Here is a 21,554-nt window from a genome sequence, read left to right as displayed (position 1 = left end):
CATGTACACATCACAGCACAGTGTGGAGAACAAGGTCTGTTCCATCATGGAGCAGTTGTTCCCAATGAGCTTAATGTGCAACATTGTTTTCTCATTCAACAGTAAACAAACCAACATAAGTGTAAATATACAGGGTATCTGAAGTTACAATTTAATGACTTTTAGACCTTTTTAATACCAAATTGTCAAATATTACTTAAAGGGATATTTTACCCAAAAACATACTTTTTTTCTTTAGATTAGTCACCCCATGGATATTTTATGGATATTGTTTTTATTTTTCGTCTCATTACTAAGACAATAATTTGATGACCAGCGGACCGGTAGGCAGTGGTTCCGGTAGGAGACACAAAGGAGACTCTTTGGTGTCTCCTACCGGAACCGGAATGCGACAAAAACAAAACAATGTCCATGGATTCAAGTCTCCATGGGGTCGATAGAAAAAAAGTCATTTTGGGGGTGAACTATCCCTTTAAGAAAGAGGCAAACATTGTGAAAATAGCCGATCTACAAGCTCACAACGCCTCGCAGCGCGAGGCGTTGTGAGCTTGTAGATCGGCTATTTTCACAATGTTTATCTGTGGAACCGAGTCAACTAAACGTAAAGCCTACAATTCTAAGAGCTTGTCAGGGTGGTGGGGGGGGGGGAGGGGTCCCCGGGGAGGGGGTCCCCATTTCAAATAGGATTATTTTGGAGGGGGTCGTCGCGGTCTGAAAAGGTTTGGGAACCCCTTGTCCCAGTGTGTCTGTTCATTCCATTCATATCTCCATGTCCGCTCCACATGGTTTGGTCACTGAAGGTCCATGTTGTGCCCCCCCCCTCTCCTCTTTCTGCGTCAGGTTGGCGGGGTGCCAGGCTGGCAGACCCTGCTGTCTGCGGTGGGCTTCAGACTGGACTGTTACGGGGGGGGCAGTGGTCTACCCGCCGCAGTCTACTTCCCCACGTCAGACCCTGGGGACGTGCTCCAACAGTGCAGCACCACCCTGCAGTCCCTGCTGGGTATACCCACTACAGCTTCTGTCTTTGTTTACATCGCTCAGAATGTCTTGTTAGATATTAGCCCATTGAGACCTGGAACTGTCTCATTTTTAGATTTGAGCTAAAAAAGCATTATTTTACACTTTGGGCTATTCAAAAATAGCAGATCTACAAGCTCGTAGCGCGGCACCGAGTGCCGCGCTACGAGCTTGTAGATCTGCTATTTTTGAAAAATCGTGAAAATGTGTGCAAATCTTTGAATATATATATATTTTTAAAGCGAACATTTTTAACTCAAATCTTCTGGGGGTCCCTGGAACAAAATATTTTGATGGGGGTCCGCGGCCAAATACATATAATTCTGGGGGTCCTTGACATGAAAAAGATGGAGCACCACTGATATAGAAACAAACGTTTTTCAGAAAACTGTTGAGATTTAGGAGACATGTAGAATCGGCTCCAGGTCTCAATGGGTTAGGCATGTACCGATTAACGCAACTCACCATACGATTAGAATGACGATGCCATTTTTCACGATTTTTCACGTTCAGTGCCTGCATTTCTTCCATCCACTTACGTGATACGTCTCGTGCTGTAGAAGCCCCGACGCGGAAGTGCATGTAAACAGAGCGTGCGTGCGAGACGGCGGAGGGTCCCCGACTAACGCCTGGAACAATAATATTTCTAATGCGATCCTCCATTGCAGCGTGATCGCCGATCGAAAACGGCTCGCTTCCACCACGTCAAAAAGAAATGGAGATATTAAGCTTTTAGTCAAGGAGTTAACATTGGAGAGGCCGACCGGAAGGATTTTTGACATGGATCCACATCTGGCCTCTCCTTCTCAGAGACTCCTTGGATGATCCCAAAGTTTCGTTAGAGCGCCCCACGTATAAAAATAAAAACGGTCCGGACCGTTTATGGCACTCAATGTGTTCAAACTAGAAAAAGTGCTCCTCGGAGCACAGGTCTCCGCCAGATCTGGTACATTATTGTGGCCTCCTGGTGAACAATGTGAAAAGGGTGCCGTTTCTTCCTCGGCCTAGTGGGAATGTGCGTGCAAAACGTTCACGCAAATTGCACGCTGCGTTCATGATTTGAGGCATTTTCTTCAAAACATATCCTGCAAACTTTGGAAGGCAATCTTAGCCAATTAGGATGGATTGTGAAAAATCTGACAGATCTGTGTTGATCACATGACTATAGAGATACTGTGTACCGATTTGTGTGATGTTAGGACAAAATGTGTAGGAGTAGTATCAAAAAAACATTTGTTGCACAAATCGGACTCCTGGTGGCGCTATAACAGGCCAATCTGAAAAATTTGAATTGGCATCCAGGGAGTGTGTGTGCACAGTTTCGCAGTGACCGGGCCAACGGTGCCGGAGATTAGCTGGTCACAGACAGAAGGACACACACGCGGACACACTGACACACTGACACACTGACACACTGACACACGGAGCAAAACATACTCTCACCATGCCTTTCGGCCTGGCGGAGACAAAAATCACACATATTTTCTAGCCTGGGATCCAGCCTTATTCATTACGTTTTTCTCACTTGGCCTTTCAGTCTGGACTCATGTTTCAATTACATAGGCGAGTCAGGAAGTGACTCGAGTTTTACATTGGACAACACTGCTGCTCTTTTTGAATAGCCCAAGAAATCTAAAATGACACAGATGCGTTCCCGGATTGAATGGGTTAATATCAAATCATCTCCTCCATGAATCTACGTCAGGTCTTACTCATCCAGCACTCCAGGCTTTCTGCAAACTAGTGACGTCATCCGAGGCTGGAGAACCGCTCATTAACAAGGTAACTAACCCGGCCTGTGATGGACACATGTGTGTCCTTGTTGTGACCAAGGAATGTCTTTTTAAGGAAGGGACGTGCTGGCCACCGGGATGGGCCATGACGCTCATGGGTGGCAAACCTTGCTCGCACAAGTAAGTGTGATGAAATACATGGCAGTGGATGGAGCCGGCTGGACCAGCTCATGAACAAACACTATTTCTCAACGATTGCGACCTTTACAGTTTACAGTTACAGTGTATTTACAGTAAGCAAGGACACAAGATAATACATCAATAATGCATAGAAATCTAATAATAAAGTAATACATAAGCAAACCAATAATCTAATAATAACTAATACATACAGTACGTAAACCAAGAACCTATCATCAGCCTACATTGAAACTATGCACACTATAGAATGGCAGGTCAACAATGACCTGGAATCTGTCTACATCATTGGTTCTCAAAGTGGGGTCCGGGGACCCCCAGGGGTACTTGAGGGGGTTCCAGGGGGTCCCCAGCTATACAGGGACCAAATGGACCCTTGGGTCTGTACTCTGAGAGTGTACAAATGGAACCAAATGGACCCTAACGGGTCCATTTGGTTCCATTTGTACACTCTCAGAGTTAAATTAACATTGATTTTACAATATGAATTGGAGTCCCAGAGGTATAAATGCCATTAAATGGGGGTCTGTGGCCTAATGCATGTTAAACTGGGGGTCCTTGAAATTAAAATGGTTGAGAATCACTGCTAGAGAGCCGTAAAAATCTTCTCTTATGGGGGTCCCTGGCTTATCTTTTCAAATGGGGGTCCACGCGGTCTAATAAGTGTCTATTTGGGGGTCCTTGGCACAAAAAAGTTTGAGAACCACTGGTCTACATAACATGCTATCTTGTATTGAGGCGTCTAAACAGGCAGGTATCGTTTCTGTCTCGGAGGTATCGCGAGATTTCGTCGCCAGACAGGAAATGGGGGACGTTCTCGCGATACTTTGCCCGTTCAGAAACATACTTTGTGCTCTTTAGATACCTCTATAAAATGATACAGTGTTCACATCTCTTTAGATACCTCTATAAAATGATACAGTGTTCACATCTCTTTAGATACCTCTATAAAATGATACAGTGTTCACATCTCTTTAGATACCTCTATAAAATGATACAGTGTACACATCTCTTTAGATACCTCTATAAAATGATACAGTGTTCACATCTCTTTAGATACCTCTATAAAATGATACAGTGTCCACATCTCTTTAGATACCTCTATAAAATGATACAGTGTTCACATCTCTTTAGATACCTCTATAAAATGATACAGTGTTCACATCTCTTTAGATACCTCTATAAAATGATACAGTGTTCACATCTCTTTAGATACCTCTATAAAATGATACAGTGTTCACATCGAAAATGCAACACAGCAGAAAACAATGTGTGATATGTCGTCTTTTATTTTCCCGAGCCGGGTATTTTATGAAAGGTCTCAATGGTTCAGAAATAGTGTTTGTTCGTAAGCTGTCCAGCCTCCTGTCATAGGCTGAACACTGAACTTCCGGTGTGAGTCTGTCTGCCACCCTGTGCCACCAATCTGCCGGACGGAATTGCAGGATAGAGGAAATGACGTCGGTGTCAGGGGTCATCAATATGTCTGTACACAGACAAATGTGTCCGTGGCAAAGACTTGGTCTTGTCCGTGGCAATTCTTTTGATTTACACACCATTATAATGTTCTTATTTTCATCATAAAGACCCAATTACTGAGTGTCAAGTCTCTGGGTTTTCTTCAGAATATGTTTGACACTACTATGACACTATTTATGACACATTAGGACACATTAGGACTACTAGTGGTTCTCAAATGTTTTATTTGCAAGGACCCCCTTAACTCTGAGAGTGTACAAATGGAACCAAATGGACCCGTAAGGGTCCATTTGGTTCCATTTGTACACTCTCAGAGTTACAGACCCGTAAGGGTCCAATTTGGTTCCATTTGTACACTCTCAGAGTTACAGACCTGTTATATGGTCATTCAGGGCTAGCTCTTTATGTGTTTCTGGTAATATTATTGTCCACTCATTTTGTATGTCCGTGGCAAAAATTTAATTGTGACCTGGAATGTTTTTTTTTCCCTGGTCTCACATTTGGCCTTCCTCCAGTCCGGCTAAGAGACAGAATGCATTTAATCTGAGCCAGTACATGTCATTGGTCACACTTTTACTATAATAAATCATTTTGGATTCCTGCGCCATTACACTAGATCAGCACCAACGAGGAACAGTTTAATTTCCCTGTTATTTCACTGGGTGTAAGAAGTTAACCCAATGAGAGAATGACTTTTTCAGATTTCACTTTTTCCACTGTTATCTCCTCAATAACTACACAGGTCTTCTCTTATGGTGGTCCCTGGCATGCACACGATCTATGCAAATGGGGGTCTGCGGCCTAATTTGTATCAATTTAGTAGTTTCAGTAGTAGAAAGTAGTAATTTGTGCAGCTAAAACACTTGAATAATCTCTTGTATCCACCCCATGAAGGCAGTTAAATGCATGCTGGGAATGGTACGTTTTTATACTGAAATAGCTGACTTGGGTCAGGTACAAGGTAGTGTTGATTTTGTGTTAGTGTGTTGACTACTGCAGTGTGACTTGTAGTAGTTTATAATGTCATATGGTTATATATCACATTTCACAACACATTGTACTTGTAGATCATATAAATCAATTGGCTGAAAATGCTCTAATAAGTATTAACTTTATATTCAAGTCTCACTGTTTCATCTGGAAGTGAGATTCACCTTCTAGTGAATGAGGCAGCCTAGAGGGCGTAGCAAAGAGTACACCTTCCATATGTCACTGATCACATGACCCCAACTATCAATTCTCCAGTTCTAGGCAACATAGAAGGGGGGGGTTGTTATTACCACACAACAGCTCTAAGGTATATTATGACATGGTTCAGTGTTGAAAATGAGTGGTATTCCCCAATTATTATTGGGGAATTATTGTATTACACCAATTAACCAAACATATGCTGACTCTACAGCTGAATTCCATTCCTCAAAGCTCAGTCACTCGCCCACTCTCCTCGCTTCCTCCACTCGCGCCTAAGTGACTGCAAATTCCGCGATCACTTATGACGTCTCACACAGTTGGACCGGAGCAGCAGAGCCGTGGATGAAAATATACTATGCATAGAATAATATGCAGGTATAGAATAATACAGAATATAAGAATAGACAATTCATCAATGTGGATGGATGGCCACATTGTTATCTTTATATAGTTCAGAAAAAACAAATAACGCACATCCTCCGTACTTTTGGTGCTGAGCTTTAACTGTAGAAACAGTAACAATGAAAGAAAGAGATGAGGCTCGCAACTCACTTTTGTGCTCCAGGGTTTATTCAAACATAACAGCTCATGATACGACGTTTCGACCCTTTCGGTCTTTTTCAAGTAAGAAATACTTGAAAAAGACCGAAAGGGTCGAAACGTCGTATCATGAGCTGTTATGTTTGAATAAACCCTGGAGCACAAAAGTGAGTTTTCATCTTTATATAGTTAACATTGTTGTGCAAAGCCATTTATTCCTGAAACAGTGAACGAAGCGCCAGGATGAGCAAACTTACATTTATGAATTAAATCCTGACCCGTCTCTCTTTTTGCTCGTACAGTCCCCAGACCCCCGCCCCCCCGCAGCAGTCCCGCACGGCACTGCTGCGTATAACAGCCACCGTATATTACATAGTATGTTTGACTCTGTATTACATCATTCATGCAGGGTGGCCTGCATGAATGATGTCCTCTTTGATGTCCTCTTTTACCCGGACATGTCCTCTTTTGGGGGTCTGTCTGGGTTTTTTGCTTGATATTGTTTGATGGGGAAATAAATCATGACTGATACACATGAAAGAAGACCCTTCACAGCTAATAGAGAATTTTAAATGTTAAGAATCGGTTCAGAATTGAATGAGTACGGCTTTATAGTTCAATAGCGTAAAGTGTCCTCTTTTTGGGAGTTCAGAATTCGGGCCGGTGTTTTAGACACGGTTCCGGGTTTCAAGCCTTGTGTGTGTGTGGCCCCATGTAGAGGAGGACCATGTATACGTCACGGGAGAAGGGGAAAAAAAACACACAAAAAAACGTGTACACGTGATGCGGAAGTCTGCCGCGGAGGAGCTGTGGAGAGCGGTCGAGCGTACACACTTCATGTACACTCGCTCAATGCGGAAGCGGAGAGCCTCCTCGCCTCCTACTCCACTCGACTCCACTCGCCTCCTCCAAGAAGCACATGAACAATTGGACTCCGACTTCTTCCGGTTCGAAGTCGGAGTGACCGAGTGGGAGTGAGCGAGTGGCCGAGACTTTCGGTATTGGAATTTGGCTCATGTGCAGTGGTGGAAAGTAACTAAGTACATTTACTCAAGTACTGTACTTAAGTACAATTTTCAATCCAATCCACTTTATTTATATAGCACGTTTCACAACCAAAGTTTACAAAGTGCTGTACAGAAAATCATGCAAAGTACACTGTTAAAATATGCTAAAACACAAAAAACACCAGCAAGGACACACAAAGAACAATAAGACATAGACCACAGAAACTCTCAAGCGGGGTTAAAAAGCCAAGGTATAAAGATGTGTCTTAAGCCGAGATTTAAAAGTCTCAATGGTGGGGGCCGTTTTGACATGGGGGGGGGGGGGCGCATTCCATAATTTTGAGGAATTTTTACTTTACTGGAGTATTTCCCATTTTCAGTATAATTTTACTTCTACTCCACTACATCTCAGAGGCAAATATTGTACTTTTACTCCACTACAATTATTTGAAAACTTTAGTTACTGGTTACTTTTCATATTTAATATATGATATTATAAAACATACATGAACTAATTTAGCCCTATTTTATACCTAGGCTTTTTGAAAATATTTAGTACTTTTACTTTTGGTACTTTAAGTACGTCTTGATGCCAATACTTTTGTACTTTTACTCAAGTACATTTTGAATTCTGGACTTTTACTTGTAACAGAGTATTTTTTTATATTGCAGTATTGGTCCTTTTACTTAAGTAGAGAATTTGAGTACTTTTTCCACCACTGCTCATGTGTTATGGTGATGTTTGTGTCCTTGTCCTTTCCTCCTCATCTCTCCATGTTGACCCTCGACCCCGGCCGTCGCCTCCTCCCTTAAAGCTTCACCAGGTGTTGCAGTCAGGTGACAAGGAGCAAGACTTCTCATTGGCTCCCATCCAGGTGTCCATCAGCGTGCAGCTGTGGAGACTGCCTGGCTGTCATGAGTTCCTGGCGGCCCTCGGTACGTCTCAGCGGAACACCAAACACCTTCAGCTTTTATTTACTTTATGTTTCATTGAAGATAAAGCATTGACTGCTGTGTAAAGTAACTAAGTACATTTACTCAATTGCTGCACTTTTACTTTACCGGAGTATTTCCAATTGTCTGTACTTTTACTTCTACTCCACTACAATCTCGTAGGCAAATATTGTACTTTTACTCCACTACAATTATTTGAAAACTTTAGTTACTTTGCAGATATAAATGATTACATTATAGAACACACATTAATCACTTTAGACCTATTTTATACCTAGGCTATTTGAAAATAGCAGATCTACAAGCTCACAACGTGTCGCGATGCGACACGTTGTGAGCTTGTAGATCGGCGATTTTCAAACATTTTAGTACTTTTACTTTTGGTACTTTAAGTAAACTTTGATACCAATACTTTTGTACTTTTACTCGAGTAAATTTTTAATCCCGGACTTTTACCCGGAGGTTAATATCAGAATATTGATATATTATTGATTTCAGCTGTTACAATTCCAAACATGCAAACATGACCCGCTTTACTTACTTCAGTCTATATTAGTAGCTTAAAAATTCTATTGTATTTTTAATGTCCAATTTGTTTGTATTTAACTTCATAAAGTTAACATAAGTATAACTAAATGCATTTGAAATTAAATAAAAATGTAACTTTTCAGGATTCCATTTCAAAAATAGCAAAGAATATATCAGGATTCCAATTCAAAAATAGCCGATCTACAAGCGACGCGTTTTGAGCTTGTAGATCGGCTATTTTTGCTACTTTTCTGTGACAAAGAATGGCGGACAAAAAAAGTTCAAATACGGAGATAAGGTGTCTGCCCGACAATATGCAATGTGGCCCACTGTAGTGAGCGTGGAAATATAGTGGTCCTCCCCATCATCAAAGTTGCCCACCCCTGCTATAGAAGCATGACATAGCGTACAATGGATACATGTTAACCTGTTTCTAGAGCAGCTTGGCAGCTGCTAAAAAAGGGGGTTTGATGCAAAATCGGTGAAATGTCCCTTTAACCCTGTGTCTCGTAGGGTTTGACCTCTGTGAGGTGGGCCAGGAGGAGGTGGTGCTGAAGACGGGGAAGCAGGCTAGCAGGAGGACCATGACCTTTGCCCTGCAGTCTCTGCTGGCTCTCTTTGGTAAGAAACGCGTTGGTTCTGGTTCCAACATTAAATTCAGGCTCTGATATTTTTGCCACATTTTACTGGACTGCAAATGTCCTTATATTTCATCTAACGCAATGGATCTCAAACTGTGGGTTCTCAAGGGGGTGGGGTCCCCAAATGATTTTTGGTGGGGTCCCCAGATGACTTGCTTAACCCCCTTTAAGACCTGAAGCGCATCTGTGTCATTTTTGGATTTGAGCTAAAAAGCATTATTTTACACGTTGGCTATTCAAAAAAATAGCCAACGGGGGTCCCTGGAACAATATATTTTGAGATGGGGGTCCGTGGCCAAATACATATAATTTTGGGGGTCCTTGACATGAAAGAGTTTGAGAACCACTGACAGCAACATAGGTTGCTCCAAAAAACTGACATTTTGTAGAATCGGGAACTCAGGTCTTAATGGGTTAATGTGCAACATTGTTTTCTCACTCAACAGTAAACAAACCTACGTACAGTGTAAGTGTATACAGGGTATCTGCACTTTTATAAAGTGACAATTTAAAGGGCAAGACCACTTTGGTAGAGGTTTGGGTTGTGTAGTTACCTTGCCATGATGTAACTCCAAAGGTGGGCAAGAAATGAAAAATAATTGCTCCATTGATTAGAAATTGATAATTCAAAATATGCTCTTCATTGACTTACATTGTACGGTAAAACAGCTCTCAAAGTCACTCTTTTAGCACAAAAACGAACGCAAACAAAGTTGATTCAGACAATATAGAACATCACCAAACCCAGTACTGTTTTTTTTTAAAATAAAAATGTCAACTTCCTGTTGATTTTGCCATTTTTAATAAGTAGAAAACCCGGACTGGATCGGCGGATCCGGATCTAGATCTTCAAATAGTAAAATCAACAGGAAGTTGACATTTTTATAAAAAAAAAAAACAGTACTGGGTTTGGTGATGCTCTATATTGCCTGAATCAACTTTGTTTGGGTTCATTTACGTGCTAAAAGAGTGACTTTGAGAGCTGTTTTACCGTACAATGCAAGTCAATGAGGCGCATATTTTGAATTATCAATTTCTAATAAATGGAGCAATTATTTTTGATTTCTTGCCCACTTTTGGAGTTACATCATGGCAAGGTAACTACACAACCCAAACCTCTACCAAAGTGGTCTTACCCTTTAAGGACTTTTAAGACCTTTTTGATACCTCTAAAATGAAAATAAGACCATTACTGCAACAAAAGTAATCAACAAACTATACTATTAAAAATAATGGTCAAACATCGGCCAAATTGTCAAATATTACGCCAGAAAGAGGCACACATTGTGAAAATAGCCGATCTACAAGCTCACAATGCCTTGCAGTGCGAGGCGTTGTGAGCTTGAAGTTTTCTTGTATTTTCACAATATTTATCTGTGGAAGCGAGTGACTAAATGTAACTAGAAAGTACTGTTCCTGAAGAGATCGCTAAGAATGTTGCTGGTATTGAGTATTGATAGTGTTAGTAGTGTTATAGGTTTGAAAGGTTTGAAAGGTTTGAAAGGTTTGAAGGGTTTGAAGGGTTTGAAAGGTTTGAAAGGTTTGAAAGGTTCTAAAAGTTCTAAAGGTTTGAAAGGTTTGAAAGGTTTGAAAGGTTCTAAAAGTTCTAAAGGTTTGAAAGGTTCTAAAAGTTCTAAAGGTTTGAAAGGTTTGAAAGGTTCTAAAAGTTCTAAAGGTTTGAAAGGTTCTAAAAGTTCTAAAGGTTTGAAAGGTTCTAAAGGTTTGAAAGGTTCTAAAAGTTCTAAAGGTTCTAAAGGTTTGAAAGGTTCTAAAGGTTTGAAAGGTGTGAAAAGTTTGAAAGGTGTGAAAGTATTAGTGTTAAAAGTTTTTAAAGTGTTGTCAGTGTTGAATAGTGTAAAATGTATTTTTTTAGGGTAAAACAGTGATAGCTAGGGTCTAATAGGCGGTTGCTAGGGTCTAATAGGTGGTTGCTAGGGTAAAACAGGTGGTTGCTAGGGCCTAATAAGCGGTTGCTAGGGTCTAATAGGGGGTTGCTATGGTCTAATATGCAGTTTATATGGTCTAATATGCAGTTGCTAGGGTGAAACTGGTGGTTGCTAGGGTAAAGCGGTGGTTGCTAGGGTCTAATAGTCTAACTGATAACGTATTCACCTTATTCACCTTATTCCCCTTCTTCCTCCCACCAGACTCCACAGAGCTTCCTAAGCGTCTCAGCATGGACAGCTCCTCGTCCCTGGAGTCCCTGTCCTCGTCCCAGTCCGTCCCCCTGCATCAGCCTCACTCCGTGCCCTGGTCCCAAGGCGGCGGGGGCGGCGGGTACCCGGCGGCGGCCCAGCAGCATCGATCCCTCGTGCCCCCCCAAATCTGCCCGGCGGACAACCTCTCCGCCGACGCCGTCTCCGTCTACAGCCTGAGCTCCCTCGCCTCCTCGCTCAGCTTCCTGTCCCGCCCGGAGCCGGCAGGAAGTGACATCATAGAGACGGAGAGGCAGCAGCGACATCATCACGCCGGCGGCCTGTCGAGGGGTCGACTGACCAATCACGGGGGAGGAGGAGGAGGAGGAGGGGAGGACGGCGATTACGAGGGCTTCTCCATCATCAGCAGCGAGCCGTTAGCAGGAGGAGGAGGAGGAGGAGGGGCGTTGCCAGGGAAGGGGTGTGACACGCTGCCGCTGCCCGGGGGGGCGGGGCACAGACTCCAGCGGAGGGGAGGAGGAGGGAGAGGAGGAGGTGGCGGCACCCCCCCCACGTCTCCGGTTAAGTCTCCAGCGCCGCACCTCACGGTCGCCACCAGCCCCACGTCCAAGCCTGCCATGTAGGTTTGATCAGCGTCGTCTGAATGCTCTTTCTGATGGAGATCTAAACCCATTTAGACGGGGGAACAATCTGACATTTTTAGATTTCTGTGGGCTATTCAAAAATAGCAGATCTACAAGCTCGTAGCGCGGCACCGAGTGCCGCGCTACGAGCTTGTAGATCTGCTATTTTTGCAAAATCGTGAAATGTTTGCAAATCTTTACATATATATATATATATTTTTTTTTAAAGCAATTTTTTTTTTACTCAAATCTTTGCTTCTGGGAGTCCCTGGAACAACATATTTTGCGATGGGGGTCCCCGACAAAATACAAATCATTGTGGGTGGTCCTTGACATGGAAAAGTTTTGAGAACCACTGATATTATAGCAAACTGTTAGGACATTAAATCTCCCAGAAGCAAAGATTTGAGTTACAAATATACAAATACAAGTTCATAGTTTGAGGTACAGATTCAAGTTCATAGCGCAGCAACAAGTTCTGCGCTATGTGTCTCATAGGAGGGCTGTGGACAGTCCAGAAACCCATCTACCAGTGATTTTTTTTTATTTGATTTGATTTATTTGAAAAGCCAAAAACCACATGGTCACCGCAGTTCGAGGATAACACAAGAAAGTCCTGAGACTTATTTCCGTTGAGGTCCTCTTACAATTAACAATCAGTACGTTAAAATACTTTACAATACAACACATGTAACTAACGTAACACTACATAGACACAAGTGACATACACAGTACAGACACAGTACACATTACACAACAATACAAAACACAAGTTACATTCACAGTACATACATACAAACAATACAAGAACACAAGTAACATTCACTGTACACAAACAAGTGCTACCTTATTTTCCTAGTCTAAAGACCCTCTATAGGGGAACCTTTTCTAATAGACATGCTTTAGTTTTGTATTTAAAAGTCCTCAGATTTGTTGTCAGTTTGACACTGTTTTCGAGGTCTTTCCACTGTGTGGCTCCTATGTAAGTAAATGATTCCCTGCCTACTTTACTTTTAAAAGCCGGAAGGCTCACGTCTGCTACACTGGCTCTGGTGAAAAAATGGTGTACTTCACTTCTCTGAGTAAAACATGTCTTTAAAAGTATGGGGACCTCGCCATATATTATCTTATGAACCATGGTCAATCTGGCCATGATTACCCTGGACTCTACTGGGAGCCAGTTGAGTTCTCTAAACTGGTTACTACCTATATGGGATCTGGGTCCTAACCCTAGAATGACCCTGATCAGTCTATTCTGAGCTGACTGTAGTTTTGTTTTGAGGGATTTCAATAAGCCCTCGAACCAAGATGTACAGGCAAAATCAAAATGGCACATAATTAGAGAGTTGGCTACCACCTGTTTTGTCTCCCTATCTACCTGGCAAGAACAGCAAGTACCTTGCTGTTCTTGCCAGAAATTTAGTCAGACCGGAGACTTTGCTCAGTACCTTGCTGGCCATATTTTGACCATCTAGGTTACCCTCCAAGATACAACCCAGGTATTTCACTGATGTTTTTGCTTCAATGAAGTCAGAATTTAATTTGACCTTGAAATCAGGGCTCTTTCCTAATTTGATTTTAGAACCAAATAGAATCGATTCTGACTTCCCTGTGTGTAAAGATAACTTGTTATCTATAAGCCAGGAATTAACATTAGTCAATTCCTCGCTCAGGGAACTCTCTAGTGTGGATTGATCCTTATGGGACATCAGCAGAGCCGAATCATCGGCATACAAGAACAAATCACAGTTACAGGCGTCTGTCATATCATTCACGTATACCAAAAACAGTGCTGGACCTAGAATGCTTCCCTGAGGAACACCACATTTCATGAAGCTTGAATCAGACACAACACCATTTACCTCTACCCTCTGTTCGCGGTCCGTTAGGTAGGATTGGAACCATTTGCATGCTGCCCTGTCTGCCCCCAGGGCCTCAAGCTTGTTGAGAAGTCTAATGTGGTTCACTGTGTCGAATGCTCTCCGTAAGTCCAGTAGTACCATTCCACACAGCTTCCCACTATCGACCTCTTTCCTAATTTGTTCCGTTAAGAATAGTAAGCAAGTGTCAGTTGAGTATGACTTTCTAAAGCCTGATTGGAGTTTGTACATTAGATTGTTCCTATTCAAATACTCGTTTAACTGGTCATTGATTACCCTCTCAAATATTTTTGACACTGAACCCAAAACTGACACCGGTCGATAGTTACCGGGGTCATTTTTGGCTCCTTTTTTGTACAGGGGGAGTATTTTGGCCTTTTTTAGGTCATGGGGGAAGACACCCTGTTCAATTGAAAGGTTGAAGATGTGCGTGATACTGGGCGCTATCTGAATTGCAGCATCCCTTAAAAAGAGAGGAGCTATTCCATCCAGGCCTGTGGCCTTAGCGCAATTGATCTTTGACAGCATCTCATAGACCACCTCCACCTCTACCTTCTGCAGGGAGAATGAGTTGGAACTTGTGACATCATCGTTAGGCATGATTTTTTTTTCCAACAAGATTTCACATTTTTTATTTAGATTTGTATTAACACGAGAACAATGGCTTCTTTTATTGCATTGCAACTTTCCAGGAATAGAAAGCCTGCAGTTTCTATTGGCTTGGATTCCCCATTGATGATGTCACTGGTAGACGGGACTCTGAACTGTCAACAGCCCTCCTCTGAGACACAGACCGAGTAGATTTTTTTTTACCATTTCATCATGAGTATTAGTGAGGACCAATTATATGAAGATAGGTTGAAAATCGGTGAAGTCGTCCTTTAATGGGTAAAAGTTGATAAAATGTACAGTCACAGTACAGACTCCACGGCTACAGCGCTTTAACTCTCTGCCCTGGGGCTTAAAGCATTGGTTCTCAAAGTGGGGTCCGGGGACCCCCAGGGGTCCTTGAGGAAGTTCCAGGGGGTCCCCAGCTAAATGACCAAATGGACCCTTATGGGTCTGTAACTCTGAGAGTGTACAAATGGAACCAAATGGACCCTAACGGGTCCATTTGGTTCCATTAGTACACTCTCAGAGTTTCATTGACATAGATTTTACAATATAAATTGCGGTCCAAGTGATAGAAATGCCATTAAATGGGGGTCCGTAGCCTAATGCACGTCAAACTGGGGGTCCTTGAAATGAAAATGGTTGAGAATCACTGCTAGAGCCGTAAAAATCTTCTCTTATTGGGGGGTCCCTGGCATATCTTCTCAAATGGGGGTCCGTGGGCTAATAAGTGTCAATTTGGGGGTCCTTGACATGAAGAAGTTTGAGAACCACTGACTTAAAGGAGTCACACCATGAATTTCATTTTTTATTTATTTTTTGGTATTTTTTGGGCTCCCCAGTGTCTCTTGTACCCCAAAAAATATTTTGTTTTAACATCCAGTCATTCATTCTCATTTCAGAGATTTTCAGAATGGGCGTGTCTGAACAGGCCATCTCAGAAATGGCACAGTTTGCTTACATCACGAAACTTTCTGCCCATGTATTTTGACAGACAGAATTGCTCAGTAGCACCCCTCTGCCCAACAGGACGTTTTGGTATTGCAGCTGAAAGTGCTTTATAAGCCTGAGAGAATTGACTTGGGATGAGTATATCTGAGTGTTGATTTAGGCTCAAACCTTTTGAAAATGGTTTGAGGGACATACACCATATTATATTAAATATAAAAAAAAAAAAATTAATTCATGGTGTGCCTCCTTTAAAGCACAAATACGTGGTTTAAAATGTTCATTTTTGTGTTTCATTTCATTGCAGCTCGTCGTCCTGTCAGAGGGCGGGGGAAGGGAAGGCCAGCAGCTCAGAGTCGGAGCAGTCCAGCACGGAGACGGACAGCACGGTTAAGTCTCAGGAGGAGACGTCCTCCTCCTCCGCTGCCACCGCCGCCGGGAAGCTGGACGCCCAGGAGCTGGCCCAGAGGATCCTGGCCGAGACACAGAGCCACATGCAGGCCGTAGAGAGCCTGCAGAGAGCCACCGCCACCGGAGGAGGAGGAGCCATGGAGAACACATCGACCGAGGCCGCAGCCGAGAGGCAAGGAGGCGAGAGCGTCGTTAAACAACCACAACCCCTCCTCCCCAACACCACCCCCACCACCCCCACCCCCACCACCACCTCCTCCTCTCCTCTGAACCCCACAGGAGGAGGGCTGGGCTTCCGTCCGTCTAAAAGCAGTGCTTTCAGCAGGCCCAGCGGAGGGCCGAGTCTAAGAGCCGCTCATCTTTCGCCGCTCTCTGCCTCTCTCTCGGCGCCTCCCCCGACTCTGCCCAAACCGCCCTGCCGTTCCTCCTCCTTGCAGAAGATGGGTTCTTCTTCCTCTGGCCACAGCAGCCCGGCTCTCTCCGTGTCCTCCTCTCCCTCCTCTCCCTCCTCTCCCTCCCTCAAAGAGAGGAGCTCTTCTCTGCGCTCCAACGCCCAGCCCCCTGGCCTGACGTTCTCCTCTCCCGCTGCCTACGCGCCGCGCGGCTCTCCTTCACGCTGCTCCAGTAACCTCTCCGTCTCCAGCGTCTCCGATGTCCCCTCGCCCTCCGGCAGCGCCCCTTCCCCCGCCCTCTCCTTCTTCTCCTCCAGCACCGACTCCTCCACCTCGGCCTGCACCAGCCCCGTGGACCACGACCACCACCACCACGCCACGGCAGAAGAACCCCCCCTCCGGCTCCAACAGAAGCAGAGCGGCGCTCCTCCTCCTGGCAGCAGCACCACCAAGGTCCAGGCCATTCACAACCTGAAGACGTTTTGGGCGAACGCCACCCAGAAACACGAGGCGCTGCCCGACTCGGCCAGGGGCATCCTCCGGGGCGACAACAGGAAGATGAGCGCGGTTCGGAAGGACGTCCTGGGCCTGCTGCATCTCTCGCCCAGACCGGAGTCGTCGACCGGCGCCAGGAAGAGTCAGGAGGGAGCGCCGCGCCGGGACCGGAGCTCATCTGATCAGAGCCAAACTAACGGCCGCAGGAAATCGGAGCCGAAAAAATCGCCTCCGCCGCCCCCCCCTCCTCCTCCTCCTAAGGCTGGCACGAACTGTAAGGGGAGCCAGGGCTCTGGTTCTGGGGATCAGCCTCATCCCGTCAGACTTCCCTCGGGGAACGGTTACAAGTTCCTCTCGTCTGGGAAGTTTTTCCCCTCTTCTAAATGCTGATGGTTTTCAAAGACATGATGAACGTGTTGCCCTGTTGTTGCTATGGGAACCACCGTGTGTCCCTGTTCTGTTTGTGTCAGTGGTTCTCAACCTGTGGGGTCGGGGGTCCTCAGGGAGGGTTCCCACATGATTTTTGGGGGGGGGGGTCCTTAAATTGTCTTTTATTAATACCTAAAATAAAGAAAATAAATGAAATGAAAAAAGACCATTACTGCATAAAAAGTAATCCACAAACTATACTATAAAAACTAAACTGGTCTAGCGAAAATACTAAGTGGCAAAAATTGTGAAAATAGCTGATCTACAAGCTCACAACGCCTCGCAAGGCGAGGCGTTGTGAGCTTGTAGATCAGCTATTTTCACAATATTTATCTGTGGAACCGAGTCAAACTAAATGTAAACGCCTCAACTCCTACAATTCCAAGTGCTTGTCAGGGTGGTGGGGGGTCCTCAGTTCAACTATGATTATTTTGGGGGGGTCCGCAGTTCAAATATGGTTATTTTGGGGGGGGGGGGGTCCGCAGTTCAAATATGATTATTTTGGGGGGGTCCGCAGTTCAAATATGGTTATTTTGGGGGGGGGGGGGTCCGCAGTTCAAATATGATTATTTTGGGGGGGTCCTCAGTTCAAATATGATTATTTTGGGGGGGTCCGCAGTTCAAATATGATTATTTTGGGGGGGTCCGCAGTTCAAATATGATTATTTTGGGGGGGTCTCCAGTTCAAATATGATTATTTTGGGGGGGTCCGCAGTTCAAATATGATTATTTTGGGGGGTCGTGGCCTGAAAAGGTTGAGAACCACTGGTTAATGTATTATTATATGCATTTTTCTCAGCGACCTACAGTACAAGCGTATTGAAGCGATACCTGCTGAGAACAAGGAAGACTAGCCTATACATTAAAAAGTGACATTTGACATGTCTGGAACTTTGTGTTAATGTTTGTTATTACAAATGTTGTGATGTGCCTTTCTTCTCCTGGAGAAAACTGGAAAGAGAAAACGTGGCTTAAAAGGGACGTTGAATGTCTGTCTAGATTTTATTCTGATCATGTCCGACTAGAGAGCGTTAAGTTCTGCCTCCATCAACACTGAAATGTTTTTTTTTACTTTATATTTACAGAAAGCCTTTTGCAGGTTAATGAAAAAAGTATTAATGTTTCAACTAAATGCTTATTATATTTGTGTTATCTAACTACATTGTTTGGGGCAGATTTTGGATTTTTTTGCGATAGTTCAATGTCATTATCAACGAAGGTTGTTGTTTATATTGTACACTTAACTTTCCCATTGACTTATTACATTTTATATAAACATGACAAGCAATTGAGTAATTAAAACATTTTGATATGTGTTATGGGCATGATTAAAATGTCTTATTTCATGTGACATAATTGTCGGCATGGTATCTTACTGTATTTTATAATGTAAATGTTTTTGCACAACTGCCAGACTACCATTTACAAAATGCACCGCAGCGATATAATAAACGTGAAGTTTATAGGTTATGTGAACTTGTTTTTTTGTTTTTTTTATAGTTTACTACTAGCCCGCAGGAAGGTTGAATAAAATGGTGACACAGGAAATGTGGGCAGCAAAACATTCTGGGCGCTAGGGAAAAATGGGCACCTTGGAAGAGTGGGCACTAGGGAAATGATGATAATATTAGTACATTTTATTTGTAACACAATATATTTGACACTAATCTCAAAGTGCTACATTGTATTTGCACTACAATAAACAGTAAATAGTAGCCTAAAGAAATACAGATATTGCACCAGTGCACCTAGTGTCCAATTTCCCTGGTGCCCACTCTTCTCACCCCCCCCCCCCCCCCCCCCCCCCCCAAAAGTGCCCACTCTTCTTAGTGCCCGGATTGCCCGGTGTCCCTGGTGCCCACTCTTCCCTAGTGCCCACCTTTCCTGTATTCAATAAAATTACCGCAGTACCTGTGGAAAGCCACGGTGTCTATTTACTGCCCGCTACTTAGATCCGGTCTAGAGCCCGCCTACTGTATCCGGTACTTTCCACACAGTAAACGCACAAAGACTGTTTCTATTTCCGTATCCGCTCTAGGAACCGGATCTGCAACCTACAGCGTGAATTGACCCCAGTGTAAAATTGTCCTATTAAAAGTCAGTAAATGATCCTGCAGGGGTCGCTGTTGCGTGCATAACAACATCTCTAAGCCAATGGGATATTTCAGTGGGCCGAACAAACTCAGCGTTGCCAGGTCTGCTTATTATAAGCTACTTTGGGCTTGTTTCGCCCAAAGTAGCTTGTAAATCATTGGTTGCGGTTTGCTTTTTATTAGGGCTTGTTTATAAAGTGTAGTTGTTTATTTGGGCTTATTGTTTTATAAATGTTGTTTGAACCAGTGGTTTCAAATATATTTATGTCAAGGACCCCAAAGTATTTGTCTACAGAGCTACATCTGAAAATATGTTGTGCCGGTCCAACCGAATACCGCCCAACTCACTCCAAATCCAACTCACTCCATGAAGACTTAAAGGGGCTACACCATGAATTTCATTTTTTTTTTAGGTTTTTAGTATTTTTTGGGCTCCCCAGTGTCTCTTGTACCCAAAAAAATATTTTTTTTTAACATTCAGTCATTCATGCTCATTTCATGGATTTCCTGAATGGGCGTGTCTGAACAGGCCATTTCAGAATGGCTGTGCAAGTGATGTCACTTGCACGGATTTTGCATTGACGATGGCCAGACAGAATTGCTCAGTAGCTCCCCCCTGCCCAATAGGACGTTTTGGTATTGCAGCTGAAAAAGCTTGGAATGACAGACAGTCAGATTGTGAGAAAAAATATCTGGATGTTTTTTAGGCTTACAACCTGTTTAAAACGTATTAGGGGGCAATATTTATATATAATATATTTTTTTTTAATTCATGGTGTAGCCCCTTTAAGAAATATTTGCCCAACTCACTCCAGGGCTCGCCCAACTCACTCCAGGGCTGGGACAACTCCCTCCAGGACCAAAGACCAACTCCCTCCAGGACCATAGCCAACTCACTCCAGGACCAAACCCAACTCACTCCATGCAATGTCACCAGTGTAATATTGGTTCAATGTGTCAGTGGTGTAAAGTAACTAAGTACATTAACTTAAGTACTGTACTTATGTACAATGTTGGGTATTTGTGCGTTATTTGAGTATTCCCAACTTCCTATGGTTTTACCTCTACTCCAGTACATATTGGATCCACATATTGTTTTTTTACTCCACTAAATGTATTTGTTTTACTAGTTACTTTGCAGCTATAAATTATAATATTATAGTGTGTGTGTGTGTGTGTGTGTGTGTGTGTGTGTGTGTGTGTGTGTGTGTGTGTGTGTGTGTGTGTGTGTGTGTGTGTGTGTGTGTGTGTGTGTGTGTGTGTGTGTGTGTGTGTGTGTGTGTGTGTGTGTGTGTGGGTTGAATCGGTGGAGACTCTTACATTCTAACCCTAACCCTAACCCTAAACCCTAACCCTAACCTGGGTGGAGGGTGATTATGCGGGTGAACTCAGTGGAGGAGGGCCAAAACCTTAACGAGGAATATAACAACACCTCTTGATTTGACCAACAATAGAATAAGACATCTAACAAACACTGGACTCCAAGTGCCAAAGTGGCCAGCGAGCCCCCCCCCCCCGCCCCCCAGAACCATTAAGTTGTTTTGTAGAGACAGTATTTAAAACTTTAACCAAGCCTAAAACAGAATAGAGTTAAAAGTAACAAATTCCTCAATATTGTACTTAATTCCTCAATATTGTACTCAATAATAATTTTTGGAGTGAGTTGGGCAAGTGTGTGGAGTGAGTTGGGCAAGTGTGTGGAGTGAGATGTCTGGAGTGAGTTGGGCGCGATTTGGAGTGAGTTGGATTTGGAGTGAGTTGGGCGGTTACCGTCCAGAAATACAAGATTTAGATTTGTGTTTTTAAAATGTTTTAAAAAATATTCAAAACGTGTCAAAATCAGTTTTTTCAAGATCATTTTGGAAATAGCAGATCTACAAGCTCACAACGCGTGGCAATGCGACAGGGTGTGAGCTTGTAGATCTGCTATTTTCAAAGGATAGGTTTAAAGTGCTCAATTGACCTAGTAGTCACTCTGATTGATTGAATACCCTATTAACAGTTTGCTAAATAGTACAGAGGTACAATTATACAATAATACTAAAAAGGATAACACAACAAGTCCTATATCAAGGGCTATCCCATGCGTTCCTTGTTTTCATTGACCCGTTTTGCTTAATCTCTCTCGCCAAAACCTGGCAACCCCCCACGTCACACTCTCATTGGAGGCCTTTCTCCGCCAGTCAGACGGCTGACTCCCGCGCGCAGCCGCAGTGGGGCCGGGGGG

The 21,554-nt window shown here is 43.4% G+C and overlaps 1 protein-coding gene across 1 annotated transcript in view; it reads left to right on the top strand.

Annotated features, from left to right (window-relative positions):
* LOC311037327 (tetratricopeptide repeat protein 28-like) overlaps positions 1 to 17,253 on the top strand; it is a 114,780-nt gene extending 97,527 nt beyond the window's left edge. The window contains exons 32-37 of the mRNA XM_084046454.1: positions 841 to 1,000; positions 2,723 to 2,799; positions 7,981 to 8,101; positions 9,161 to 9,268; positions 11,436 to 12,063; positions 15,815 to 17,253. Of these exons, the coding sequence (XP_083902580.1) occupies positions 841 to 1,000; positions 2,723 to 2,799; positions 7,981 to 8,101; positions 9,161 to 9,268; positions 11,436 to 12,063; positions 15,815 to 17,195 (2,475 nt within the window). The 3' untranslated portion in view covers positions 17,196 to 17,253. The remainder of the gene's footprint in view (positions 1 to 840; positions 1,001 to 2,722; positions 2,800 to 7,980; positions 8,102 to 9,160; positions 9,269 to 11,435; positions 12,064 to 15,814) is intronic.
* The last annotated feature ends 4,301 nt before the right edge of the window (positions 17,254 to 21,554 follow it).

The sequence above is a fragment of the Gymnoscopelus microlampas genome (assembly GCF_963454915.1).
Source record: "Gymnoscopelus microlampas genome assembly, chromosome: 21".
Classification (NCBI taxonomy): domain Eukaryota; kingdom Metazoa; phylum Chordata; class Actinopteri; order Myctophiformes; family Myctophidae; genus Gymnoscopelus; species Gymnoscopelus microlampas.
The sequence above is the reverse complement of the archived record's forward strand: the minus strand, read 5'-3'. Positions and strand labels throughout refer to the sequence as shown.